This window comes from Arvicola amphibius, chromosome 1, assembly GCF_903992535.2.
Source record: "Arvicola amphibius chromosome 1, mArvAmp1.2, whole genome shotgun sequence".
In the NCBI taxonomy this organism is placed as follows: Eukaryota; Metazoa; Chordata; class Mammalia; order Rodentia; family Cricetidae; genus Arvicola; species Arvicola amphibius.
In genome coordinates this window covers 118,087,470-118,113,107 of record NC_052047.1, presented here as the reverse complement: position 1 = coordinate 118,113,107, position 25,638 = coordinate 118,087,470, and the positions used below count along the sequence as shown (strand labels likewise).

Sequence of the window (25,638 nt, the reverse complement as noted above, 5' to 3'; positions counted from 1 at the left end):
GCATCTATTAAGCATTTGTGGTATGTCCAGCTAGCTCTACAAAGCAGATACAAAAGAAAAACTGAGGTCCTACTCATAAGAAATTTCCAAATAATGTGGGCTGGGGAAAGAAAATATCCCCAAATGATAGTATATACAGTGATCACACAGAGATCTATTTGGCTCAGTTCTGAGCTGGAGTCATGAGAATTCCTATGGGCCGCGAGAAAGGCTCCTGAGGAAGCAGGGAGCAGATGAACAGAGCTTTGAGGAATCATGGCTCAGAGTAACAGTTAGGAAGTAGGTGGGGACAGGACCAGAGTGAGCCAAAGAGAGCTGGGGTACAGTGGTGAGATTAGAGCCATGGAAGAGGTGGAAACAAATCATGCTGACTCCTGATTCTCTCCGAGGCCTTAGGAAGGAAGGCTCAGGGAGCACAGAGATTAAAAGAGGAGAAACTGAGGCACAGGCTTCAGAGCAAGAGTTCCTGTTTGTCCAGGCGGCAACAGAAGCTGTCTGGCCCATGGACTGTGTTTTATTTTGTTGCATTAGCGTGCACAGTAGCCCTATAAGGGAGATAAACTACTTCTCGAGGCCACATTGGAGACAGAGATAAATTGGCTCCAGCGCTACCCTGAAGCTCACATCCACCTTGCTACCAGCTTTCATAACACGTCATGTGTGCTGCTGTGGTCCCAAAGGCATTAAACTTTGGGGAGAGGCAAACTTGGGTTCCAATGGCAGGGAATGGATTTGATAGACTGGAGAGGCAAGTTACATCCGGGGGAGGGGAAAGGGGTGCTTTCCTAGCTAGCAGCTGTGTCACCTGAGGAGGAATTCTGGATGCTCCCATTGTTTGTCGTGAGAATAGCTGGGCTTGCAGCTGGATTTTCCTGGTTGTGTATCTGCTAACTGTAATTGCTAAGCTCTTCTCAGGGAACTAGTGCCCAGATGAACCTCTCCTGAAGATGAGAGAAGCTTGACGCTCCCACTGCCCATGTGAGAGAAGATGCTAGACTGTGTGTGCAAAGTTGATAAGAAAGGCTAGTGTGGCCGGGCAGTGGTGGCACATGCCTTTAATCCCAGCACTCGGGAGGCAGAGGCAGGCGGATCTCTGAGTTCGAGGCCAGCCTGGTCTACAAGAGCTAGTTCCAGGACAGGCTCTAGAAACTACAGGGAAACCCTGTCTCGAAAAAACAAAAAAAAACAAAGAAAGGCTAGTGTGCCTCCATGGCTTCCACCAGAGGGCAGGGACCTGCTCTGCCCCGCACAGACCCAGCTGGGATATTAGATTCGCAAAGGAATAGCCAACTGCAGGACCCAGAGCCCAGGATCGAGGGTCTCCAGATGAATGTGTACAGATGTTCAAAGCTTAAATCTAAGTCAAAAGTGTTGTTCCAGTTTCCATTGTCTGGGTAGTGGTCCGGGTGGGTCTCTGCTTACTTGATATGCTGTATGCTGATGTCCCCTTCACCTGCGAACTCAGGTTCTCTTCCCCAGCGCCTGCATGGAGCCAGGGAGCATTTCCGACAGGTGGGAAGTGTGCCTGTGAGAAGACCCACAGCAGCAGTGCAGTGACAGGGAGCTAGGGACAACTTGGGAGAAATGGAGACAGCTGTAAAGCTCTGGTGTGTCACCATGAATTTCCTGTGGCTCTAAAGAGGAGTGAGCCCAGTAAATGGCAGCTCCAGGCAGGCAGGATTCAGCTGGTAGACATGCTCTTCTGAAAGGGCCTCTCCATAGTGCTGAATGCCCTGTCCTGGGCTGCCACGGCTGGAACTCAAGACATATTGGGTCATGGATCCTATAACATACTGAGCAAAATGTCCTTGAAATGAGGAAGAGAGCACACCTAGGAAAGTGGGTGCACTTGAGTAAGCCCCGAAGACCATATTGGCATGGGAGACAAGCTCAGTCCTCTCTAGGACCAACTTCCTCTTCATATAGTGGGATAGATTGAGCCTCCAGCCTCATGCATGTGGGCAAGCACCCCTGCCACTGAACCATACTCAACTATGTCACCAATTCTCTTTTTCCTTTTTGTTTTAAGATAAGGTCTTACTATTAATAAATTCCCAGGTTAGCATTGAATTCCCTTTTTTAGCCCAGGCTGGCTTTTGAACTTGCACCAGCCACTCAGGTAGCTGTGATAACTGGCCAGTGTCACTAAAGTGTGTGTGTGTGTGTGTGTGTGTGTGTGTGTGTGTGTGTGTGTGTGTGTTGTGTTAATAGGGGTATAACCCAGTGCCTTGTGCTTGCCGGCAGGTGCATTCCCACTGCTCTGTTTCCAGCCCTAGAGCAAGCTTCTCTAGAGATTTTCCCCTTCTCATATCTATCTGCTGATCCCCTCACTCTGCTGTGTTGACCTATGCTCTTTCATGCTCTTATCCAAGAGCCAAGGTTCCAGGGCCCATGCACCCCTCTAATTAGCTGACCCCAGTTTCCTGAGTTCATTGGTGGTATGTTTCTCCCTAGCACCTTGGGCGAGTTTTCCTCCCTCAGGTGGACATTGCTGCTGTGGGCCATACAGTCAGATGAAGGCCCCTCTTAGAAGACGCTCTTAGCTAGGGTGTTTTGGGAGTGCTTCTTCTCTGCTCTTTCTCTTGGTGTGCCAGGGTAGAAAGGACTGAACAATGATGAAGTTTCTGTTCTGCCTGGCAGTGTGGGCACTTGATTCATTTGTGTTTTGATTCTCTCAGTGGCTCCGAGTAATAGGAATTAATTGTCCCTACCCTGTTAACCAGGAACTTGTGTCTCAGAGACATTAAAGGACTTCTGCAAAGTTCCATGACTGGAACTGACTTCAGCTCTGAGTTGTCATCATGGAAATTCTCTTTCCCAGAACCTGGACTCCATTGTTTGGCTTCCAGGCGTGGGCTGTTTAAAAAAATTATTCTTAGATGGAATCTAATAGTGTTGCCCAGATTGTTTCTAAAATGTTCCAGACTCAAATGATGCTCCTGGACTAGGGATGTGTGCTTGCTCCTGGCTTTGAGTTATTTTTATACAGCTGTGAAACACATTCACGTGAGGTTGAGCAGAGTGTCTTTGGCTATTGGGGGGATATCTTTGTAGACCCAGAAGGTTGTCTTTAACCCCAGGGAGTCCCTTGCCTCTGGGAAGGAGTGCCATTGTCAGCTTCACATCTGTGGCACTGTGGGTTTTCTCTGACGTTTGAGCCTGAGATCAGGGCTTTTATCCATTTCCAACGTCAAGCTTCTGGGCAGAGTTTTTTAGGTTGCTATCTGGGACATCAGCTATTTGCTAGAACACCTGGGAACTTGTTTTTAAAAATAAGATCTGAGCCAGGTACGATGATACACACCTATGGTCCCCATTTCTTAGGGGACTGAGATAGGAGGATCATTTGAGCCTGTAATTAGAGGCCAGCCCACAGAACATAATGACTTCCTCAATCAAACAAATTGCCAGACAATAATGGTGCATGCCTTTAATCCCAGCACTTGGGAGGCAGAGGCAGGTGGATCTTTGAGTTTGAGGCCAGCCTGGTCTACAGACTGAATTCCAGGATGGCTAGGATTACACAGAGAAACTCTGTCTTGGGGAAAAAAAACACAACTTTTTTTTTAAAAAGAAAAAAAAAAAAGCTGGCCATAGTGGCTCATACCTTGGAGGTGGGGGATCTCTGTGAGTTTGAGGCCAGGCTGGCTTACATAGGGAGTTCCAGGACAGCTACCAAAGCTTCCCATAGATACTTTGCCTTAAAGAACAATAAAACAACTTCAGAGCCTGACACAATCCATGCCTATAGTTCCAGCCTCAGTAGGTCAGGACAGGATTGCCTTCAAGTTCAAGGCCAGCTTGGGCTACGTAGTTCCAGGCTAGCCAAGGATACAGAGACCCTGGACTCAAAAGTAAGCCGATAAAGGCACTTGCTGCCAAGCTCTGTGACCTGAATTGACCCCCCGTTACCATGCAGTGTAAGGAGGAGCACTGTCTCCACAAGCTGACCTTCACACACATGCTATAGGATGCACACACAGATAAATAAATGTGTTTTGTTTTGTTAAAGGCATATCTGGAGGTCTTTACTGAGTTAGCACACTTGTGTTCAGAGTCCTGGGCTCAAGCTCTAGTGTGACTCTTATGCACCCTAAAATTTGAGGTCTGCCATTCAGGGACAGAGAATACAGCTGTGAGCTAAACCACTTGGGGAACTTGGAAAACGCACATCAATGATTGAGCCCCATGCTAGATACTCCGACCTAACTGATGATATTCAAGCATTCCTCTCTAAAAACCAATAGACAGTCCCTTAGGTGTTTTTAAAGTACAGCCAAGGTTGTGGAGGAAAGATTGCACTCAAAAAGTGGTTCTTTTGTTTTGTTTGTGAGATAAGGTCTCATCTACCCCGGGTTGTTCTTGGATGCCCAGTAACCTTGGACTTGTGTCTGCCTGCCCTGTCCCTGAGTCTGGGATTATAAGTGTGCATCTATGTCTGGTTTATGTGGTACTAGATGGAGCCCACTGCTTCACAAGGCTAGCCAGCACTGTTCCAGCTAAGCTATACGCCTCGCTCAGAAGTGTGGCTCTCAGTGTGGTCTCTGATCACCTACAGCAGCAGCACCTGGGAGTCTATCACTAATGCAAAATCTTTCTTTAAAATATTTATTATTTATTTATTTATTATGTCGCTTGTATGCCTGCAGGCCAGAAGAGGGGTTCCAGACCTCATTACAGATTTTTGTGAGCCACCATGTGGTTGCTGGGAATTGAACTCAAGACCTTTGGAAGAGCAGGCAATGCTCTTAACCGCTGAGCCATTTCTCCCGCCCATTTATTTATTTTATTTTATTTGTTTGTTTGTTTGGTTTGTTTGTTTATTATGTGTACAGTATTCCCAGTATTTGTCTGCATGTATGCCTGCAGGCCAGAAGAGGGCACCAGATCTCATTATAGATGGTTGTGAGCCACCATGTCGTTGCTGGGAATTGAACTCAGGGACCTTTGGAAGAGGCAGGCAGTGCTCTTAACCGCTGAGCTATCTCTCCAGCCCCACTCATGCAAAATCTTGAGTCTACTCCAGGTCTCCTCTGGTGGCGCCCTGAGCCTTCCAGATGATTCTTCACCCTGAAGGTTAAAGAACCAGCATAGAAATCCTGATGCCAGACTAGGGGTGTAACTTATGATAAAGCAGTTGTCTATGATACGAGGGGCCCGGATTCAATTTTCAACCTTCTAATAAAAGATAAATCTTCTGTTGGCCTGGGATCTACCCACCTGGAGGGTGAGGTGTGTGGGTTTTTTTTTTCTTTGCATTTCTTTAGCGTGTCTGTGTGCATGTGTGTATGTGCATACGTTGAGGCATGCGTGTGGCAATCAGGACAGCCTGCAGGGGCTGGTTCTCTCCTGCACTATGTGGGTCCCAGGATTAAGCTCGAGTCGTCAGGTTCAGTGGCAGCATTGCCCACTGAGCCATCTCGGAGGCCTGCCAGACTATTCCAGTGCCAATTATAAACATTTGGGGCCATTGGTCAGTCATGGACGTTTAGCTGCACCACGTGTGTGGAGGTGGAATCTGAGGACTTTCTGTGGAAAATAATTGTTTTTTGTTTGTTTTGTTTTGAAAAATAATTGTTAAAAATGAGCCGAGAGCCTGGAGCCACTCTAAACCAAGCTTCCAGGTGTTCCAGAACACTGTAAGGGGGCAGGAAGAAGCAGATCTCTCCTGTTAGGCTTCCCCTCGCCTTCTGCAGCAGAACTAAGAAGGAAATGGCCTTGTGCTTGGTCAGCCTACACAGCCCCCTACCCTCAAGTAAGCAAAGCTGATTCAGGGCCTGTTCTTCAGAGGCAGGCGGCTGGGAGGCTGTCGTACCTGTCTGCACTGCTCCCCTCTGAGGCTCCCCTTCGCCAGCCCCCAGACTGTGGCTGCTTCAAGTGTCGTTGGTCGTCTCACCTGTTACGTTTTGTTGTATTTGCCTTTCTGTTTGGAACAGATTAAAAATAATGAACCTTTGATCAACGTGCTTTACAAAGTGCTGAAGAAGTCAGCACGGGGCTGTCGGCCCGGGAGAAGCGTAAGATGATCGGATCCGGTCTCCAGGCGGGGCCATTCCATTGCTTCTGCCTCAGTGCCGCTCAGCACTTGCTTAAGCAGTTGCTCTCCTGACGCCCCACGCTTCCTGCAAGTCATTTCGATTGATTTTCCTTTAACCCAAAACTCTCTTCAGCATTGTGGCCAACACATTGGGGCTGAGCTGCTCATCTATGGTGTTCTTGTGGCTCCATCGTTTATGTTGCAGAGGGATGGGGAGCTTGCCTGGCCTGCCATCATCTTGTTTGTTGTGTCTCCATCCATCTCGTGTCTGCCTCCACGTAGATAGGGCCGAGCAATGAGTTTCTTGGGAGGGAGCAGCAGTTCCTAACCACTATAGAGAGACCATGGATTCCATTGTCTCTCTGCCTTCGCTGGGGCAGGGTGTTGGCATGCAAGGTCCCATGGATAGCCATGGACTAGATAGCCAAGCCCTTTGGATGGTCTCTTTTGAAATGTAAACAGCTCTTGGGACATTTTGAGGGAGGCTCTAGGCCGGGAAGGCAGGTGTCATGTCCTGATTTAGTAGAGAAGTGGAATGGTTCATTAACCCCAAGTCTCTTTCCACGTAGAGATTCGTTAGGATGAATAAGGACCCAAGACTTTTGATTTTTCTGGTGACAGATAGTGGGAGCACTTGTTGACATTTTACGTGGATATAAATACTGTTATCACAGCATAATTTTAAAAAAGGAAACTTAGCTGCCACATACTACCTGAGGCTGTGACTGTTCATTGGAGCATCCTTTCTCTGGAACGGAGCTAGGCGGGGGGGGGGGGGGGGGGGGGGGGGGCTCGGAGCTGGAGAAGAGCTTCTAGGAAGCTGGTGCCCTATGGCCTTGACCTTTACTCCATTGGAAGCCAACCGGCCAGTCTGATCTTGACATGTCATGAACTCACTTAGCAACGTTCTCCGTATCTCCTCCATATGCCAGGTCTTGGCTGGGCTTTCAAGGATGGAAAAGACATCTTAGTCGCCACAGTGACCCCTAACGTTGGTTAAGATGTCTGGGGCGGAGAACTGAGCAAGCATCATTGTTATCAGATACTCTAAGTGCACAGCAGTGACAGGCACCCCAGGAGAGGGACACCCTGAAGGGCACCAGACCCACTCAAAGGGAAGAAAGAAAGAAAGATGAGGACTTGAATTCCTAGCTCCCAGCATCCTATAAGCAGTAAAGAGGACAAGGGGGGCTGTTCCTTAGAAAAGAGGTAATGTGACTTTCCCAGGAGGTGGTGGGGGGGGGGCAAAAGATTGGATCCAGAGGTCCGCACCAAGGACAGCAGTGAAGGGCACATGCCACCAGAAAGCTTAATTAGATCTGCTTTCTCAGAATGCCTTTGTGTGTAGACACCTCATTTCTTCCTGATGGTGCTGGATAAATGAGGCATTGCCTCAGTAGAGACTCTGCCTTATTTAAGCATCAGAACATCCACAACAAAAAAAGCTTCAGGGGAAAAGGGGAGGAGTTTGCTGGGGAAATCCCCAGAGTGCACCTCAATTTGAAAGTGATTTCCTAGCTGGTTAAGGAGCTCAGCCAGCTTCTTCAGAGAAGAGACCGACTCACAGCCCTCCCCTTGAAAGGGCTTGTTACATATGTTCTAACTGTGTATATCCATGTATGCACATATACTCTGACACAGACCCCAAGAAGTTCCATGAATGCTTGGTGAGCACCCTCCCTAAGCCAGGCATTATATTCAGGTCAGGCTTTATCACAAATAAAGCAGGCCAGAGTCCCTGCCCTCTGCTGTGTGGCCGAATAGAATCAGTCCTCAGCTCAAAGCAAGAAGTCATTTGATGGGGGTAGTGAGATGGCCCAGTGGTTAAAAGTACTGGATGTTCTTCCAGAAGATTCGGTTTCCATTCCCAGCACCCATGTGGCAACTTACAACTGTAACTCCAATTACAGGAATCCAGTACCCTTTCTGGTCTCCATGAGTACACAGACCCATGCATATGGTACACAGACACACATGCAGGCAAAACCCCCATGCATGGAAATAAATAATTTTGTTGTTGTTGTTGTTGTTGTTTGAGACAGGGTTTCTTTGTATAGCCCTGGCTGTCCTGGAACTCACTCTGTAGACCAGGCGGCCTCGAAATCAGATATCTGCCTGCCTCGCCTCTCAGTGCTGTAATTAAAGGCGTGCACCACCACTGCCCAGCAAATAATATTTTCTTTAAAAGTAGTCATTTGCTATTGGCCTGGACTTGCTGAGGTCGGGTGTAGGACAGCTGGGCAACGTGGATGTGGTTAGTCTGAAGGGAATGATTGCCAATGAGTTTTGACTCCTGATTCAGACTCGCAATGTCTTGGGCCTGCCAGATGGAGTGGGGAGAAACAAGGCTATCTGTCCAACAACTGTCCATCCTGGGGCTTTCTTGCCTAGCACATACACTACCTGCCATTCTCTGTTGTCCCACTGCTCAGAGCCTCAGAACAGAACAGAGATGGGCTCATGGTTTGAAAATACATTAAACCTAGCCTTGTCTTGACCCTGGGAGCCCACATCTACACAGCCTATGGCAGGAAGGTGGCCACAGGGAAATGGAAGCTGAAATAGAGAGTTGGAGTCTGCTTCTTGGGGGTCAGTGGGAGCAGGGAGGCAGCAAGCTGCGTGCTTACTGTTGACTGAGGATGTGGACGGGGATGCTCCACTGGCTGAAGAGTGGGTGCTTGTTCATTGCTTTGTTGAGATGGTAAGGCAGGTGTAACCCACATGAGTACAGCCAAACCTGTTGTTTAGGTGTGAACCTGACCTGGGCATCTTTTCCCTTTGGCTGGATCTTTTAGCAGTATAGGGTGAGGAAGGCTGACCTTGTCCATGGGGAAGGGAGCCTCTCAGAGACCAGAAATAGACTGGGCAGTGGGATGTAGTCCTGTGTCGTCCCTAGGTACAATAGCAGGCCTCTCCTATTCTGGGCAAACCTCCGAAGACCCACAGAAATGTGTCATGCTCACTTGGGGACAACACCTTAAAACCGATAACCCTGTAACTTGAGCACCTGCATCTTCTTTAGTTGAGAAATGTAATAGTCTTAGGGTCACCAAAAGGTTTCAGTTTTTCCATGAAGTGAAAATTAAACAATGCAGATAGTGCTCAGGTTTCTGCCCATCTTGTGCCATGAGCCTCCTGCCTCCGCTGAGACCTCCACCTCCATCTACCATAGGACTAACCTCCCTTCCTGAGTTTTGGCTCCGCCCACCAAGTTAATCATTAAATTGTTCACCTCCCAGATGACAGGCCGAGATCTTCTTAAGGATCGAAGTCTGAAGCCGGTGAAGATTGCTGAGAGTGACATTGATGTGAGTTACCAGTGCCAGGCTGGCTCTTCGGCCACCTCCTGACTGGACCTGGGCAGTTTCCCGCAGGGTTCGCGTGGTGCTCTGCCCAGAGGCTTTCTGCTCTTATTCCTGAGTCCATTCCCTGTTCTTACCTCGCCTCACCCCCACCCCCGTCCTCTCCAACTCGTTCTTGCTATAGGTCAAGTTGAGTGTTTTCTGTGAACAAGACAGGATCCTCCAGGACTTGGAAGACAAGATCCGAGCTCTCAAGGAGAATAAAGTACGCATCATCTTTGCATCGTAGTGGGTGGGCGGAGGGACATGCAGTCACTCCTTGTCTTTTGCTTGGCACAGCGTTTGCACTCTTTCTGTTAGCATCAGCCAACAGGAGGTGCCGGGAATGTAGCTCAGGTTATATAGTGCTTGCCTAACATGCATGAAGCCCCAGCATCCATCCTCAGCATCACATATAAACCAGGGGTGGTTTAGCACACACCTTGGTACTTGGAAAGGTAGACTCCAGGGAAAATCAGAATTTTAAGGTCATCCTCAGCTATACAGTGCTTGGCCCTGTTTAAAAACCACAAATAATAAATAAAACGGGTATTAGTGTATTCAGTCCTTTTTGTCTGAGGGTGGTTCTTCAAAGACTTGTATCTGAGTTTCCTGTCCTTTTCGCAAGAACCTTAGTTTGCTTGGTTTTAGTACCCCTAATTCTGTTCCGGCCCATGTCTCATCCTGGGAGTCTGAACCACTGGCAGGCCTGATGACTTGACATGAGGAACCCAAAGGTCTGCCTTGGAGAGAATGGCCTCATCACAATGGGCAAAGCCTTCCACTTCCTCGGGGTTTTTCCCCAGGGATCTGGGCTGTGAAGGCTACAAGTCTAGATGGGAAGACAGGAGTGAGCTGGGGCCCACAGTGAGACTCTCAGAGAGACTTTTTCGTTTTTGTATTTTAATAAGACATATTCATGGTGTTGAAGGTCTGTGCCATGCCTTTTGTCACAAGAGCTCGCAAATTTTTCTGCATTTCTTTTCATTTGTTTCTATACAATCTATAAGGACTCAAAAGGTTCTGCACCCACCTTGTAGGTAAAGAAAACTGAGGCATGAGATTTTGGAGACTGGCCTAATGGGCCAGTCTAAGCTGCTATCTAAAGCCCTGTGTCTTAGCTCCGGCTCAGTTCTGGCCTCTTTGGCCTCAGTTGTTTGGGTTCCTCTGGGGAGGCCAGTCCTCCCATCCTGTTTTCTTGACCCGTTCTGGCACAGGACCAGCTAGAGTCCGTGCTGGAGGTGCTGCACAGGCAGACAGAGCAATACCGAGACCAACCACAGCACCTGGAAAAGATCACGTGCCAGCAGAGACTCCTCCAGGAGGACCTCGTCCACATCCGGGCAGAGCTCTGCAGAGAGTCCACGGTATGTGGAGGTGAAGCGATGACAGGCACTTGCCCTGGGGGCTGTATTCTCGTCACCCTTGCTGTAGAGTTGAAGGCCAGGGGTGAGAACCTGTCACTGCCTCCTGGTGGCAGGTTATCCAGGGGTATCATGTCTGACTCACCTCCTCCTTCAGCTTCTTCCCATCAGGATAGTTGAGGGAGAGCCAGTTCTGTGGAGAAGTCTTCAGGCTGTAGTCTAGTCTGTGCACAGTGCGCTCCAGGATGTCAGCATTTCCGCTGTTGCAGCTGTCAATCCAGTATGGTGCTGGCATTTCTACCAGGACAGGGGGAGACCGTTTTGGGGTAGGGAGTGAGCAACATGGTAGCCAGGGTTGCCTGTTCCCATCTCCTTTCCACTAGGCTGCCTAAGCCTCTCCTTCCCATTTACCTAGTGGTTATCAGGTTAGGAGGGTGGGTATTCTCGAGGGGACTGGGCTGAGGGGGACCTGGGGACCAGAAGTGTTTTCTTGGCCAATAGGAGATGGAAAATGCCTGGAATGAGTACCTGAAGTTGGAGAGGGATGTGGAACAGCTGAAGCAGACCCTGCAGGAACAACACAGGAGAACCTTTTTCTTCCAGGTGACCAAGAAAGAGGGTTGTCACCTCCCTCGACTCCCTAACCTCCTATTAGGCTTTGAGCTTGCCAAACAGCTACCCCAAGCTCTCCCTTGGGGATTCCTTCTGCCGTGATGAGAAGCTTCACCTCAGTTCCCCTGCTGCTTGCTCTCAATGTCTAGCCCTCAGTGTTTGGGGAAGAGCTCGTCCTTTAAAAGAGCAGAGGCAAGAGGAGCCCAGTTCAGGACCCATACCCACCTGGAGGGCATTTGGAATCCAGGGCAAGTTTCTCTTGGTTTCTCTGGACAATCGTAGGAAGTTCAGCCTCTTCTTGCTTCTGGCAGTCTCCTTGACCTGAGGAGAGAGTGAATTCAGTCCCTGGAGGGTCCTCTTCTCCTCATCTATACTCATTTGCCTTCTGGAGGCCGGGCTGGGTGACCCCCATTTCTGTGTCATGTGGTCAATTTGGAAAAGGTGGCTTTAGCTTAAAGGTCAGGCAATTCTAGCTGGCCTGTGTTCTCCTATTGCTGTAGGCAGCAGGCTGCTGTCCCACCCTCACATTTTAAAAATGGAAAATGGCCTGCTTTCCACTCTGCTTCAGGTCTATTTCTGTTTTTGGGGATCTAACATTGATTCAGTGTATTTATTTGAATCAGCAAGTATTCCTAGAGGCTTCTTGTGCACAGGACAGCATGCTATGCCACTCTGGGAGCTGGGCTTGCTAAGTAACGATGGAGTTCTGACCCAGATGTAGACTCAGATGTTGCCCTAACCCTAGGAAGCAAAGGAACTTCTTTGGGGAGTCCCTCTTGCCCCTATGGGCCTAATGTCATCCAATCACTTAGGTGGTTTTGAGAGACCAGCTCAGGACACTGGAGAGTCCTTGCCTCTGGTTCAAGGATGACCTTAGAGAATCCCCAGAGTGGTGCCGTTTCTCCTGCTGCTATTCCTCCCGTAATACCCTTCACTGGAGACTTTACGCCGTATGTAGTGTAACATTTGGAACATTCTAAGTGACTGCCATTGGTAAAATTTTCCCAAATGTTGTTTCTGGTTGTAGCTGAGGTTTATCTCTAGCCCATGGTTTTTGAGACAAAGTCTCACTATATAACCCAGGTCTTGAACTTGAAATGCTAACCTTAATCACTCTCTCTCTCTCTCCTCTCTCTCTCTCTCTCTCTCTCTCGCTCCTCTCTCTCTCCTCTCTCTCTCTCTCTCTCTGTCTCTGTCTCTCTCGTTTCATCATGTAGCCCAGGCTGACCTCCAGCTGTGTAATCAGGACTGCCTCTGCCTCCTGAGTGCTGGCAAGTAAGGGTATGCACCATCACACCAGGCATCCTAAGAGTTCTCTAGAGCCGTATTAAGTCCATTCTCATGTTGTGCAGCCATATTCCAGAATTTTCCATCTTGTGAAACTGAAAATCTTCTCTTCTCCTCACCTTGCCTGATCCTGTGGCTTCCTCTCTTCTCTTTCCTTCCTGTCTCTGTGAAATTGACTGGGTGTTGCATACATCATTGGAGTTGAGTCCTGTGCTGTTCAAGGCAATTTATTTTAAGTTAGGTAAAGTAGGCAAGGTGAGCTGATGAACACCGCTCCCAGCATTCCTCACTGGTCTGCTTCTCAAGGAGAATGAGTAGGCTTGGTGCTTGCCCTGGCAGGTTTTCAAAGGTTTTTACCACCCCTGTGGTGAGGGGCTATGACTGAAGAGGTATCATAAATCCTCAGAAGAAAGTTCTAGTGAGGAGCCAGGAGCCTGAACCAGCCCCCTGTCTTTCCCAGGAGAAGTCTCAGATACAGAAGGATCTGTGGAGGATTGAGGATGTCATGGCAGGCTTGAGTGCGAATAAAGAGAACTACAGAGTCCTGGTGGGGTCTGTCAAAAATCCAGGTAAGACAGCAACCATCTTCCTGAGTGCAGGGACAGGGTAGGCATGCGGGATGGCTCTCAGAGAGGATGTGTCTCTGTGGTGGAACAGCATCTTGATTCCACCTTGTATCATTTTTGTTCGTCCTCTCAGAAAGGAAAACGGTGCCTTTGTTCCCTCACCCGTCTGTGCCTTCACTCTCTCCAACTGAGAGCAAGCCAGCCCTGCAGCCCAGTCCTCCCATCAGCCCTGTGCGGACACCTCTGGAGGTCCGACTTTTCCCGCAGCTGCAGACCTACGTGCCATACCGACCTCACCCGCCCCAGCTGAGGAAAGTGATGTCCCCTCTTCAGTCACCAACCAAGGCGAAGCCTCAGGTGGTAAGCTGTGGCAGCTAGGGGCAGAGGGCATGCTGTGTGACCTCCTGTGGAGAGAGGAAACAAGTATACAGCACAGACAGCAGACCAAAGAAATGACTCCACCCCCGATGCATTCATCGGGCTTCCTTAAGCGGGGTTGACTTACAGCAACATGAGTGACGCCCCAACACCCGCATCGTTGCAGAGTCCACCCCAGCCTGGGTGATGACTGAGAGAATCACTGTTTTCAATCCGTCTTGAGATCTTCTTCTCCAGCCCTAGCAGCCTTGCTGGACAGGAGGCTGCCCATGTGCTGAAGGGTGCCTGGCAGCCAGGGTTAAGAACAGAGCTGAAGGTACTCGCCTGTCCTCAGCTTTTCACTGGGTTCTTAGGAAAGGCCATCATTTTCAGAGCTACATCAGCTTCCTCTTAGAAGAACAGCCAGTGCTTTTAACTGTTGACAGCCCCGGTTTTACTATTTCTTATGTTGTTTGCTTGATTCAGACATTTATATTTGTGAAACAGAAGCATCTGTCCTGGGGCTGGAGGGATGGCTAAGCAGTTTAGAGCACTAACTGCTTTTCCAGAAGGTTGGGGTTCGATTCCCAGCACCCATATGACAGCTAACACTGACTGTAACCCCAGTTCCAGGGGATCCAATGCTCTCTTCTGGCCTCCATGGACTCCAAGCACGTGTACATAGACATCCACGAGGCAAAATACCTGTAGATATAGAATAAAACTAAATGTTAAAAATGTTTAAAGAAGGATATAGGGGCTGGAGAGACAGCTCAGTGACTGAGAGCACTTGCTGCTCTTCCAGAGGGTGGAAATTTAGTTCCAACACCAGTGTCAGGTGGCTCACAGCCATCTATGACTCCAGCTCCAGGAGACCTGAAGCCTCTGGCTTCCAAGGGCATTTGCACATACCCACGTGCGCCTGAATATAATGCGAAATTTTTATTAAAATATCCATTTTGAAGATAACATGTGAAAATGTGACAGTGAGCTGGATGGTGTGGCGCACGCCTTTCATCCCAGCACTTGGAAGGCAGAGGCAGGGGAATCTCTGTGAGTTTGAGGCCAGCCTGGTCTATAGAGAGAGTTCCAGGACAGGTTCCAAAGCTGCAGAGAAACCCTGTGGGGGAAAAAGAGGGGGGGGGATGGGGGATGGCAAGGAGAAGCACGAGGGCCTCTGGAGAGCTGCGGAAAGGAGAGGAGGTGAGCTGCTTGCGGTTCAGCAGAGTTTCCCCTCAACCGTGAACCCTGAGTTCTTTAGAGGGACAGAGATTTAGTTAAGTCCCATTCTAGATTTGCCTGAGGAAACAGAATTACCTCACTACTGATCAGGATATAAATAGAGGACCACAGGTCTTGGCTTCTGTGGAATTCCCTTACCCTTTTCTTCCTTGGCTCCCTGTGTCTGCATCCCTAAGCACTTGAATTAGGCCAGGAGAGAACACAGCTCTTCTGTGTGTTCCACACTGTGCACTTCATCCTGTTGTATACAGGGATCCCACACTGTTGCTTGGCTTATTTCTTTAATTAACTATCATTTTAAAAAGCATTTAAAAAATGGTCCCGGCATCATAGCACATACCTTTAATGCTGGCAGAGGCATGTGGATCTCTGAGTTCCAGGCCAGCCAGGGCTACACAGAGAAAGCCTGTCTCAAAATACCTAAATAAATAAATAAATAAAAACCAGGATTGGCTAATTTCAAAGAACACAGAAACAAGAGCCACAAACAAAGTATCTAAGTGTCAAACTGGAGAAATGAAGGGAGACTTGAGGAAGGCGGGAGACTTGAGGAAGGCAGGCGGTGGTGGTGCACATCTTTAATCCCAGCACTGAGTTTGAGGCCAGCCTAGTCTATATAGTGAGTGCAAGGACAGCCAGGTCAACATGGAGAAACCCTGTCTCCAAAAACCAAAGGAAAACTAAATAAAAGAGAGGAAGGAAGTACAGCAGCCATCTGAATGAATTTTCATGGCAATCAGGCTTGGTCTCCTAGTATGAAGGAGCCACAGCCCCTAAGAACCAGCCAAGCATATTGAGTACCAAGGAGCCTGGTCTTGTCCCCTACCTCCCAGGAAGTGAACAGCAGTGCAGCCGCCTCTCCTGCCTTCCTGTCAGAGCCAGAAAGAAGGAGAGACTCTGTAAGAATGTTCATTTCCCAGAGAAAGAGCAGGAGGGTGGAGACTGGTGAGCAGATCCCTACACAGAGGACCCAAGTCCAGGAGTCGAGCCACAGAGTCTGCTCAGGCTGAACACGTGGGGCTGGTAGATGTCTCTTCCCCAGGGTGCTGTCAGCATCTCAGAGAGATGGTCAGGCTCCCACCTCTTCTGCAGGACATGGGAAGCCAGTGTCATTTGACACTGCCAAAGATGTAGATCCAGGACACCAAGTGCAGGACCTGGGGACACACTGTTACTGGGTAACACTTTGAAACTAGAAAGCATGTTGGATCAAAAGCAGCTGGACTGGAAGTGGCCCCCGACGCTTCCTTGGCTGGGATGGTTATGTGACCCTGAAGTGGTCAAGCCTGTGGCAATGCGGAGTTACAGTCAGCCCTCCTCCCCACTTTAATTCCATCCCGCTAGACACGGGGTCTGGTTCTCTTTCTGAATAGGAAGACGAGGCACCCCCCAGGCCACCACTTCCTGAACTCTACAGCCCAGAGGACCAGCCCCCAGCTGTGCCACCTCTGCCTAAGGAAGCCACCGTCATACGGCACACATCTGTGCGGGGCCTCAAGCGACAGTCTGACGAAAGAAAAAGGGACCGGGAGCAGGGCCAGTGTGTGAACGGCGACTCGAAGGTGAGCTGAAAAGACGGAGCATGCCCGCCGAGTGTGGGAAGGGTGGTGTGACACTAGTGACTTCATAGCCTCAGACTCTGTCCGCAGGTGGAGCTCCGGTCCTATGTGAGCGAGCCAGAGCTGGCCAGCCTCAGTGGGGACATGCCTCCGCCCTCCCTGGGCCTCGTGGGCTCTGAGAGCAGGTACCAGACACTGCCAGGCAGAGGTAAGGCAAGACCCTCGTGGAGCCCTTCAGGGTCCACACTACACCACTCATAGCCCCTACCTGGGCCTCAGATCCTAGGCCTCAGTCTGCAGCTTGGGTCTCACTGTGACTGCTGAGAAGGGAGGACTGGCCCCACTTCCTCCCACCCACAGCCCTCTCTTTTCTTTGCGAGTCGTCTATTTTTCCTGCCTTTCCTATTTCCAGGAGCAATGGCAGTGATTTTACCCTAAGGTCTGACACTGTTGAAGTGTTTTATATTAGCCCCATATTCAATAGCACTGGTAGGCAGGGGCTGTTATGACTCCCATTTTAGAGATCAAGAAACTGAGTCAGGGGCTGGAGAGACGGCGTAGTGATTAAAGGGTGCTGATTGCTCCAGAGGACCCAGTTCAATGCCCAGCATCCATGTGGTGGTTCAGAACTGTCCGTAACTCGTCCATGTGGCATACAGATATATATGCAGGGAAAACGCTGAGCCACATAAATAAGTAAAAAAGAAGACACTGAGGGTGAGAGAAATTAAACAACTGCTGTTAGCTGACCACAGAGGAAGCCCACAGTCCTGAGCGCTGTAGACTGCAGGCTGGAGTGCTAAGAACCGTCAGCCTGAGACTCGGTCCGTCCTTTCTTACACCCATGGTCTCCTTATCTGGGCTCCCTGCTCATCCCTAGCTGGATTCCCCACTGAAGCAGAGGGGTGAATGTTTTCATACCCCCTTTTCACCTGCCACAGTCCAGCATTTCTGCCCGGTAGCAGAGCTTTTTTTTTTTTTTTTTTTTTCCGAGACAGAGTTTCTCTGTGGCTTTGGAGCCTGTCCTGGAACTAGCTCTTGTAGACCAGGCTGGCCTCGAACTCACAGAGATCCGTCTGCCTCTGCCTCCCAAGTGCTGGGATTAAAGGCGTGCGCCACCACCGCCCGGCCCAGTAGCAGAGCTTTATCACAAAGCTTCTACAGGGACAAAGGCCACCCTCAGGCCAAGCTTCCTCTCTTCCTGGGGCCTGCCCCATCTAGGCTCAAGGAGAAAAGATCAAGACAAGTGGGCTATGAGTGAAGCCCTGCTGGCCCTCAGGAGAGTGGGGTGGCTAGGGAAGGCTTGTAGGCACTGAACCGTACCACAGCCACCTGATTCTCCTTCCTTGCTAAGGGCTCTCAGGCTCCACATCCAGGCTCCAGCAGTCATCCACCATTGCTCCCTACGTCACTCTCCGGAGGGGTCCGAATGCCGAAGCAGCAGTATGACCTTCTCTGTAAGTGGTGGGGAGTGTGGGGGACTCACACTCAGTGGGAGGGGCCTACGGGTGTGCAGGGACCAGTGAGCCTTGGGGAATTTAGGGTTCTGTCACTCCCCTGCTTACCAAGAAGGCCACTCCCCTGCCATCTCCATTTCCCTTTTGGTTTTTCGAGACAGGGTTTCTCTGTGCAGCCCTGGCTGTCCTGGAACTCGCTCCATAGACCAGGCTGGCCTTGAACTCAGAGATCCACCTGCCTCTGCCTCCCAAGTGCTGGGATTAAAGGCATGTGCCACCACCACCTGGCAGCCATCTCTATTTTCTGATGGCTACCAAACCTGTCAGGGTCACGAGAAGTCCAAGAAGCCTGTACCCTAGGTCCGTCCTGGAGTACAGATTATTGGCTCGGTTGAATAGGCCCAGCCTCAGCGTCTGCCTCTGCCCAGAAGACTCATTAGGGTGGGGGCACTGGGTACTGAGAGGAAGTGATTTTCTGTGGCTGAAACGAGCCCACATAGCATGCTGCAAAGAGAGGCTAAGCGGGGAGAGGGCAATGGTGCAGTTCAATTGGTAGAGTACGTGCCTAGTATGTACAAGGCCCTGGGCTTGACGGATCCCCAGAGCTGCAGAAATCAGGTCTGATCGCCAACATCTGTAATCCAGCACTGTGATACAGGTGGGAGGATCAGGAGTTTAAGACTGTCCTCAGCTACAGAGCGAACCTGAGGCCATCCTGGGCTACCTGAGACCCTGTGCTAAAAGCAGGAAGCAGCTGTGCTTCTAGCTCCGTCTACTCTGTGTCTCACCTCTTTCGCAGAGACCCAAGAGTGCCTTGGAGCGCCTGTACTCAGGGGACCACCAGCGGGGCAAGATGAGCGCGGAGGAACAGCTGGAGCGGATGAAGCGACACCAGAAGGCCTTGGTCCGGGAGCGCAAGAGGACCCTGAGCCAAGGAGAGAGACCGGGCCTGCTCTCAGCCAGATACCTCAGCCAGCCACTGCCTGGAGATCTTGGCTCAGTATGTTAGATGGGGCTGGGACAGAGGCCAGAGTTTCCCCCACGTCCCCCAAGTGTACACATGTCACCTCCCAGGGTGACCTACATGGTGAAAGAACATCCTGAGGGGCTGTTTGTTCAGGACCACAGCTGCACTTGTGAACTGGCCTGAGGATGACCCGGAAACAAAGTAATAGGGAGGGACTAGCGACAGGGCTCGCCCATTCTCCAAGCTAATTGGGAGGGGCCTCCTAACCGAATTAAGGACTTGAGAATGTAGGGTTGTAGGAGGAGAGGAAGATGGTGAGGAAAGAGATTATGTGCAAGTCAACCACATAGCCTCCCTCCCCCCCCAAGCAGATACTGGAGCCAGGGGAGGCAATTGACTAAGGAAGGGTTGGTGCCCCCACCCCGAGGTGCTGGTTGTCTCCCACAGCCTGTGGTGCTGAGCTGAGCACTCAGGTACTCAGGAGGGCTGGGGAACTCGGTGCTGCCTCCTGATGGCTGGTGTGGTACCCGCCCACGGTTGCCTTCGGCCCGTTGTGGAGACATACCATTTGGCTTCTGGGTTTGGAGCCCCCCCCCCGTTCCCCAGCCCTCTAGCCTGTCTGCTCTCCCTAATTCATTGCACAAGCTCTCTTGCTTCTAGTGTCGCCGCTCACTGCCTCTAATCCTGCCTGATTGTCTTCACAGACGCTCCGATTGGCACTGGCCTTCTCTAACCGGCCACTGCTGCCTCTGACCAGGCTTGTGTTAGCAGCTGTCTCCCTAGCCTAGCGGACATCTCTAGGTGTGACTTCCCTTTCCACCGCCCTGCTTTGTGTAGGCCAACTACTGATAATGCATCCATCCCAAAGCTGCTCTGTGGGGACCATAATCATTAGCAGAGGGCTGGGCACTGGGAATTTATCAGATTCCATGCCTTATACTGGACAGCAGACATGAATGTTAGATAGTGCACATGTACGTTCTACAGAGTCTGAGGCCATTTGTTTTAATTCCTCTGATCCCATCACACAATTCCTTATGGAAAAGCTTTTGCAATTCAGATGTAGTAATTAATGAATCACAAAGCAAACTGTATGCAGAGGGCCTCTCCAACTGTCTGTCACCAAAGGACTGGAATAATGTCTTTAAAAGCTACAAACCCATATCTTTAAGCTTTATAAGTAAGTATCATATGGGGTAACCCTGACTTTCTATAACGTGCTGTCTGAAATGTAGAGAGTATCTCAGAACCGTAACTCCAATACCTTGTAATTTTTCTTTGGGAAAAAAAAAGGCTTGTGTAAGTCTCATCAACGCCAATAAACAAACATATTGCTTTCTATGACGGATTGGCGTGGTTCTTCCCCACGGCACTTTGCAGAGTGTGGTGAGCTTTTGCTGTTTGTGGAAGCAATCAGGCTGGGTTTAAATGAGGACTTGTCTCTATTTGAGCACTTGTGAGCGTGTAAGAAAATGTGTGTTTCCTTTGTGAATCAGTAAATTTATCCCTGAACTTTAATTGCCTAGTTCTTCCCAACTGTAATTGGAAAACCATCTCCAAACCCAGTTCCATTGGTTTGACACGGAGACCTTGAGCTTGTGCATGATGTGGGGACCACGCTGATACGGCTGCGGGCTTGGGCTTGGGCTTGGGGTGTGCAGCATCTACAGCTGCTAGGGCCTTGTGAGGTAAATGGAGTGAGACAGAGGCAAAGGCTTGATGCCCAAGTACCCGTCCTTCCCCCATAAGGGCAGAGGCCTGGCCGAACAGGAAGCCATCTTGGAGCTGGGCAGACATGCTTGGGTAGATTTTCCCCTCCTGTGAAGAGACGGTTGACACAGAGTTGCCACTGTGAAATGGCCCGGGGCAGCTGCATCTGGCCCCACATTTACTGTCAGTTTTAGTTCCCTTTCTAGTTTAAGGAAAATGTCTTATCTCAAGCGGTTACCATTTTCCCCAGCCCTTTGCTACCCTGGCGGCCAGCCAGCTCCTTGGAACTGATCAGAACTCTCCCCCTGCTGGGATACAGATCCCTGCAATCCAAGTCAGCCCTGCTGAGAGCCCTGTAGCGAGGTTGTCCCCAAGAGCTGGAATGCTGTGAAGGACGTGGTTACCCTCTGTTTGTGCTCCTGGAGTGTGTGGCTCCTAAGCCGGAAGGCCTTGGGGAGGGGAATTTGGATGGGGCAGGTCATTCTGGGGTCACCCTTCTATACCTGGGAACGTTTTAGATACCTGTGGACCACTGTGAGGGAAAAGTCATGGGTCTTCCACCAGTACCCTAAGGGTGCACATTTGAACACTCAGGTCTTAGAACACGGCCAGCAGTGTGGAAGAGGCCACAGGACCAAGCAGAGGCCTTCTTTTCAGTGACAAACACACAGCTCCGACACTTGCTTAATGTCTCAAAGGTCCATCTCATGGACACCAGGCCTCAGGGTCCTGTGTGGCTCATTGATGAATCGGGAAGTGAGGTTAACCCTCTCCTCTGTTGCTAGTGGAAGCGAGAACAAGATTTTGACCTGCAGCTGCTGGAGCGGGCTGCTCAGGGGGACAGAAAAGACAGAGAAGACGGCTGGCTAAAAGTGCAGGCCACACCTGTCATGGAGTTGGACCTAGAGCCACAAGACTATGATTTGGACATCAACAGAGAGGTGAGGATGGGGGCTTCTTTCACACTTCTGAGAAGCCGTGAAGGAAGGCTCCTAGCCTGACTTGCAGTCTCACCTAGTCAGGGTTCGGCTTCACTGTGGACCAAGAAGGTGCATGCGTGAATGGTGGCTTGAGACCATAGAGTCACCAGTGTTTTCTAGTAACGTTTAAGCCGTTTTCTATATTTGGGAGCAGATTGTATCTTGTGCCCTTAATGGTGGTGTGGGGGGATTAAGTGATTCAGCATGTTCCCAAGAGGTTTAGAGAATGTTCCCTGGATCAATAGTGGTGGCCTATGCAAATGGCCAGTTAGGCAGACTGTAGTTATCATACATGGCGTGAAATACAGGGCCGGTCTGAAACGTCACAGAAGACATTGCTAGTCGGGAATGGAGAGGTTTTGGTTTGAATGCTTCTGGTGCCCTCTAGTGGCTCACTTGCCTCATGACAGGGCAGGCCAAGGAAAACATGGCAAGAGAAAAAGGAAAGGGGCAAGTGCCTGAGTGACAGTCAGTCTCTAGACATCCCTGTTCACCATTGGTCTGTGGCAGTGTCTGCAGCTGATTTGGTTCTTTACATCCCTAGCCCTGGGATGACACACAGTTGATATGCTGTACATCTTTGCAGATGGAAGACGACTGTATGAACTTTCAGTGTCCCCAAACCTTTGTATTGGCACTTGGCCTACCGCATTTTCCCCGTGTGTAGCATGAGTTTGAGTGGGACTCTGTAAGTGTGTGTGTGTGTGTGTGTGTGTGTGTGTGTGTGTAAACCTGGGTCTCACATATGCCAAGCACACAGAACTACCCAGCCCTTCTGCTCCATCAGGCAGGGCAGATCCATTTACAAGCTGGTTCTGCCAATGGTTAGGGTTTCATGAGGGAGGGGGGTTCTGAGAACAAAGAACAGTGTAGGTAAGTTGATGCTTGAGTTACTGCATTCTTGATTCTTGCTCCATGGCCAGCCTCCTGCCACCAGGCCTTTCTCTGACACCCTTAGCAGCGGAAGCCAACAGGCTGGACTTTTTCATTCACAAAGAACCTCCATGTGCTGCCTTGGCAATGCAAGGATGCCCTCTGGTGTCCTAATTGGCCCGCTAGCCCAGGGAAAATGTCCTTTTTTTTTAATCTCTAACCTAAATCCTGCTACAATGCAATCCACTTCCTTCCTCTAGATCTGTCCTCGTTGGGAATAACAGGTATTTCTTGCCACCTTTTAACAAAGTGAAAGGCCATGTGGGTTCAGTTCTGTTACTGAGACTGAAATCAACCCAGTCAAGGGCAAAGAAAACTGCTTTGAGGCAAGTTAGGTTATGTTTTTGAAAGTCACGGCCTTCAACGGCCCTAAAAGTGCGATCAGAGGTTTTCAGAGCTTTAGACTGCCAGTGAAAACAGGGATTCTGACTGGTTGGTGCTGGCAAGATTACCTTTACATTTATTTATTTATTTTAAATTTAAAATTCAGTGTTTATGTGCATGTGTGTGGGCACCTGTGCTTGTACAGCATCTACCCTTGAGTATAGAGGGCAGAGAACAGCCTGTCGAGTTGGTCCTTTCCACCATGTGGGGTCCCCGAGATCAATCTTGGGTCATCCAGCTCGGCAGCAAGCGCCTTTACCTGCTGAGCCTTCTCTCTGGCACAAGATAAACATCCCTGTAGGAAAGGGTGCTGGGGGACTGAGTCTCTAGGTGCTATGAGGGGAGCGCTCTTGTCACCTGGGAACTAGAGAATCACTTCTGTCCGGGTGACACCCCCCAAGGTTAGGGATGAGGTGCCTCTAGGACCCTGTCCGAGAGGAAAGGATGAGAGAGCATTTAGTAAAGGTGACAGAGATAAACCTTGCAGAGTCAGACTGAGGGGAAGGAGACAGAGAACTGAAAAGAGGGTCACCTGTCTTCATCCACTGACACTTTTATTGAGGTGAGTGGAAAATCCACTCTGCCCAGAAGTGTGGAAATGACCTTGCTTATCAACCAGTCGCATGCTGTTATTGATGGCTTAAACTTTTCAGTCAGCGCAGTCTGATCTGTATGCCCCCAAACACAGAAGTGTGTTTGAGATAGGAAATATTTCCCATCAGCTTTGATGGTCTCTCTGCTGCCAGACTGGATCATTTTGTTTTGTTTATTTGGTTGGTTGGTTGGGTTTTGTTGCTTTCTGTTTCAAGACAGGATCTTTCTAGGTAGCCCTGGCTGGCCTGGGATTCACTATGTAGACTGGAGATCCACTTGTCTCTGCCTCCCTAGTGCTGGGGTTAAATGAATGTGCTACAGCCCAGGTCTGAAGCATTTTTGCAGGGCAGAGACTCTCCCTCCCTCCGTCCATTGATCCAGCACTCCATTAAGGAGGGTTTTCTGAAGGGCATCTCACCGCAGGGTCTCTGAATTAGATAGGGCAGAAGAAAGGCCCAACTTAGGTGTGAAGGACACTAAAGCTCCCGCTGAGTGGGTGTGGCTGGCGTCAGAGTACTGCGGCCTTGGGTGTAGCTCTAAGGATCACGTCCTTCCTGTGAGATGCTCTCAGTGTTGCTCGCCTTGCTGTTTCCCTTGGCCTCTAGAAAGCTGTCTAGTGTAGCAGGAAGTACAGCATTGCTTTGGTGTGAGACCCAGGTTCAAGTCGTTGGTTCCATAGCTGGTTCATTGATGATTTTAGCAAGTTTCTTCACCTCTGTGGACTCTGCTTCCTCACAGGGTGGGAAGGGTAAAAAAGACAGATCTCAGATCAGAGAATCTGAGGTTATCCTCCATTCTACCACCCGATACTCCCCCCAGCTGTCTAAGCCAGAGAAGGTCTCCATCCCCGAGCGGTACGTGGAACTGGATCCTGAGGAGCCACCCAGCCTTGAAGAGCTGCAGGCACGGTACCGAAAGGCTGAGAAGATCCGAAATATCCTCGCTCGGTCAAGGTCTGCCCTTGCTTTCTCAACTCTAAAAGTCTCACAAATCCCATCTCAGTTGATAGCTCAGCCGTGGGAGACTCAGGCCAGGCTGACTGGTCGATATTTTGCTGGGCTTTATTTCAAGTGAATTCCTCTGTTTGAAGAGGATAGGCAGGTACTCAGGTGAGAATACTCCCTCAGCCATCTGAAGGCTCTGGAGAACTTGTACAGGGTCCCTGCCCAAGGGCCATGCCTTCAGATCTGTCCCCAGTGATGGGCAAGTGTGGACCATCAAGCCAGACCTTAGGAAAGCAGACTCAGTTGAGGTCACCTCCAATGATGGTCCTTTTAACATTTGTGTCCATATTGCGTTATAGATCCATAGATGGGCCCAGACCAATCCGGGAGGTGCTAGACTAGGGCCTGTGTTCCTCACACAGACTCCATAGATGGGGTTCAGTTTTGTCCTTAGGGCACTGGGGTTTTTTTTCCCCAAAGATTTATTTATTATGTATACAACATTCCTTCCCTGTATGCTTGCATGCCAGAAGAGGGCACCAGATCTCATTATAGATGGCTGTGAGCCACCATGTGGTTGCTGGGAATTGAACTCAGGACCTCTGGAAGAGCAGTCAGTGCTCTTAACCTCTGAGCCATCTCTCCAGCCCCCGAGGGCACTGGGGTTTTACATACTTCTTGAACCCTGAGCATTGGACCCAAGGAAGTGAATTCTCTGGCCTGTGAGCCTCCCTTTCAGAGTTCCATTACCCACTTCATATTTGGATGGATCAGGAGTCTCCAGCCTGCAAGGAGGAACGGAGCTATGTTCACTGTAGGTTTCCGGAGACATAGACTCTTGTCTTGAAGAAAGGAGGCAACGCACATCTGATGCCCCCAAAGTGTTGAAGATGCCCCTCCCCACAGCCGGGGAGACACTCTACAGGGGAGGCTGAGGACCAGGGTGCAGAGACTCACACTTTCTCTGTGTCCCCCACAGCATGTGTAACCTGCAGCCCCCAGGCCAGGACCGCAACAGCCTGGCCGACCTGGACTCGCAGCTGCAGGAACAGGAGCGGATCATCAACATCTCTTACGCCCTGGCCTCAGAGGCCTCTCAGCGCAGCAAGCAGGTAGCAGGTAAGGCCACAGGTGCCGATCTTCGAAGCCAGTTCCTGCTGGCTGCTGCCAGTATAACTTGTCCTGGAGCCAGGAAGTTAGCAGACACTAACAGTTAAGGATGTGTTTTCTGTCTTGCCTGACCCAAGCAGGAGAAGAGTTGACACTCAGCTCTGTATTGGCCAGCTCTGAGCCAAGGGGGCAGG

The 25,638-nt window shown here is 50.1% G+C and overlaps 1 protein-coding gene across 1 annotated transcript in view; it reads left to right on the top strand.

The window, feature by feature from the left end:
* Plekha7 (pleckstrin homology domain containing A7) overlaps window positions 1-25,638 on the top strand; it is a 187,868-nt gene that overhangs the window by 157,134 nt on the left and 5,096 nt on the right. The window contains 14 exon segments of the mRNA XM_038328220.2: window positions 9,277-9,345; window positions 9,524-9,604; window positions 10,596-10,745; window positions 11,244-11,345; window positions 13,102-13,210; window positions 13,341-13,567; window positions 16,180-16,368; window positions 16,456-16,573; window positions 17,720-17,800; window positions 17,803-17,822; window positions 18,622-18,822; window positions 21,285-21,440; window positions 24,210-24,343; window positions 25,314-25,453. Of these exon segments, the coding sequence (XP_038184148.1) occupies window positions 9,277-9,345; window positions 9,524-9,604; window positions 10,596-10,745; window positions 11,244-11,345; window positions 13,102-13,210; window positions 13,341-13,567; window positions 16,180-16,368; window positions 16,456-16,573; window positions 17,720-17,800; window positions 17,803-17,822; window positions 18,622-18,822; window positions 21,285-21,440; window positions 24,210-24,343; window positions 25,314-25,453 (1,777 nt within the window).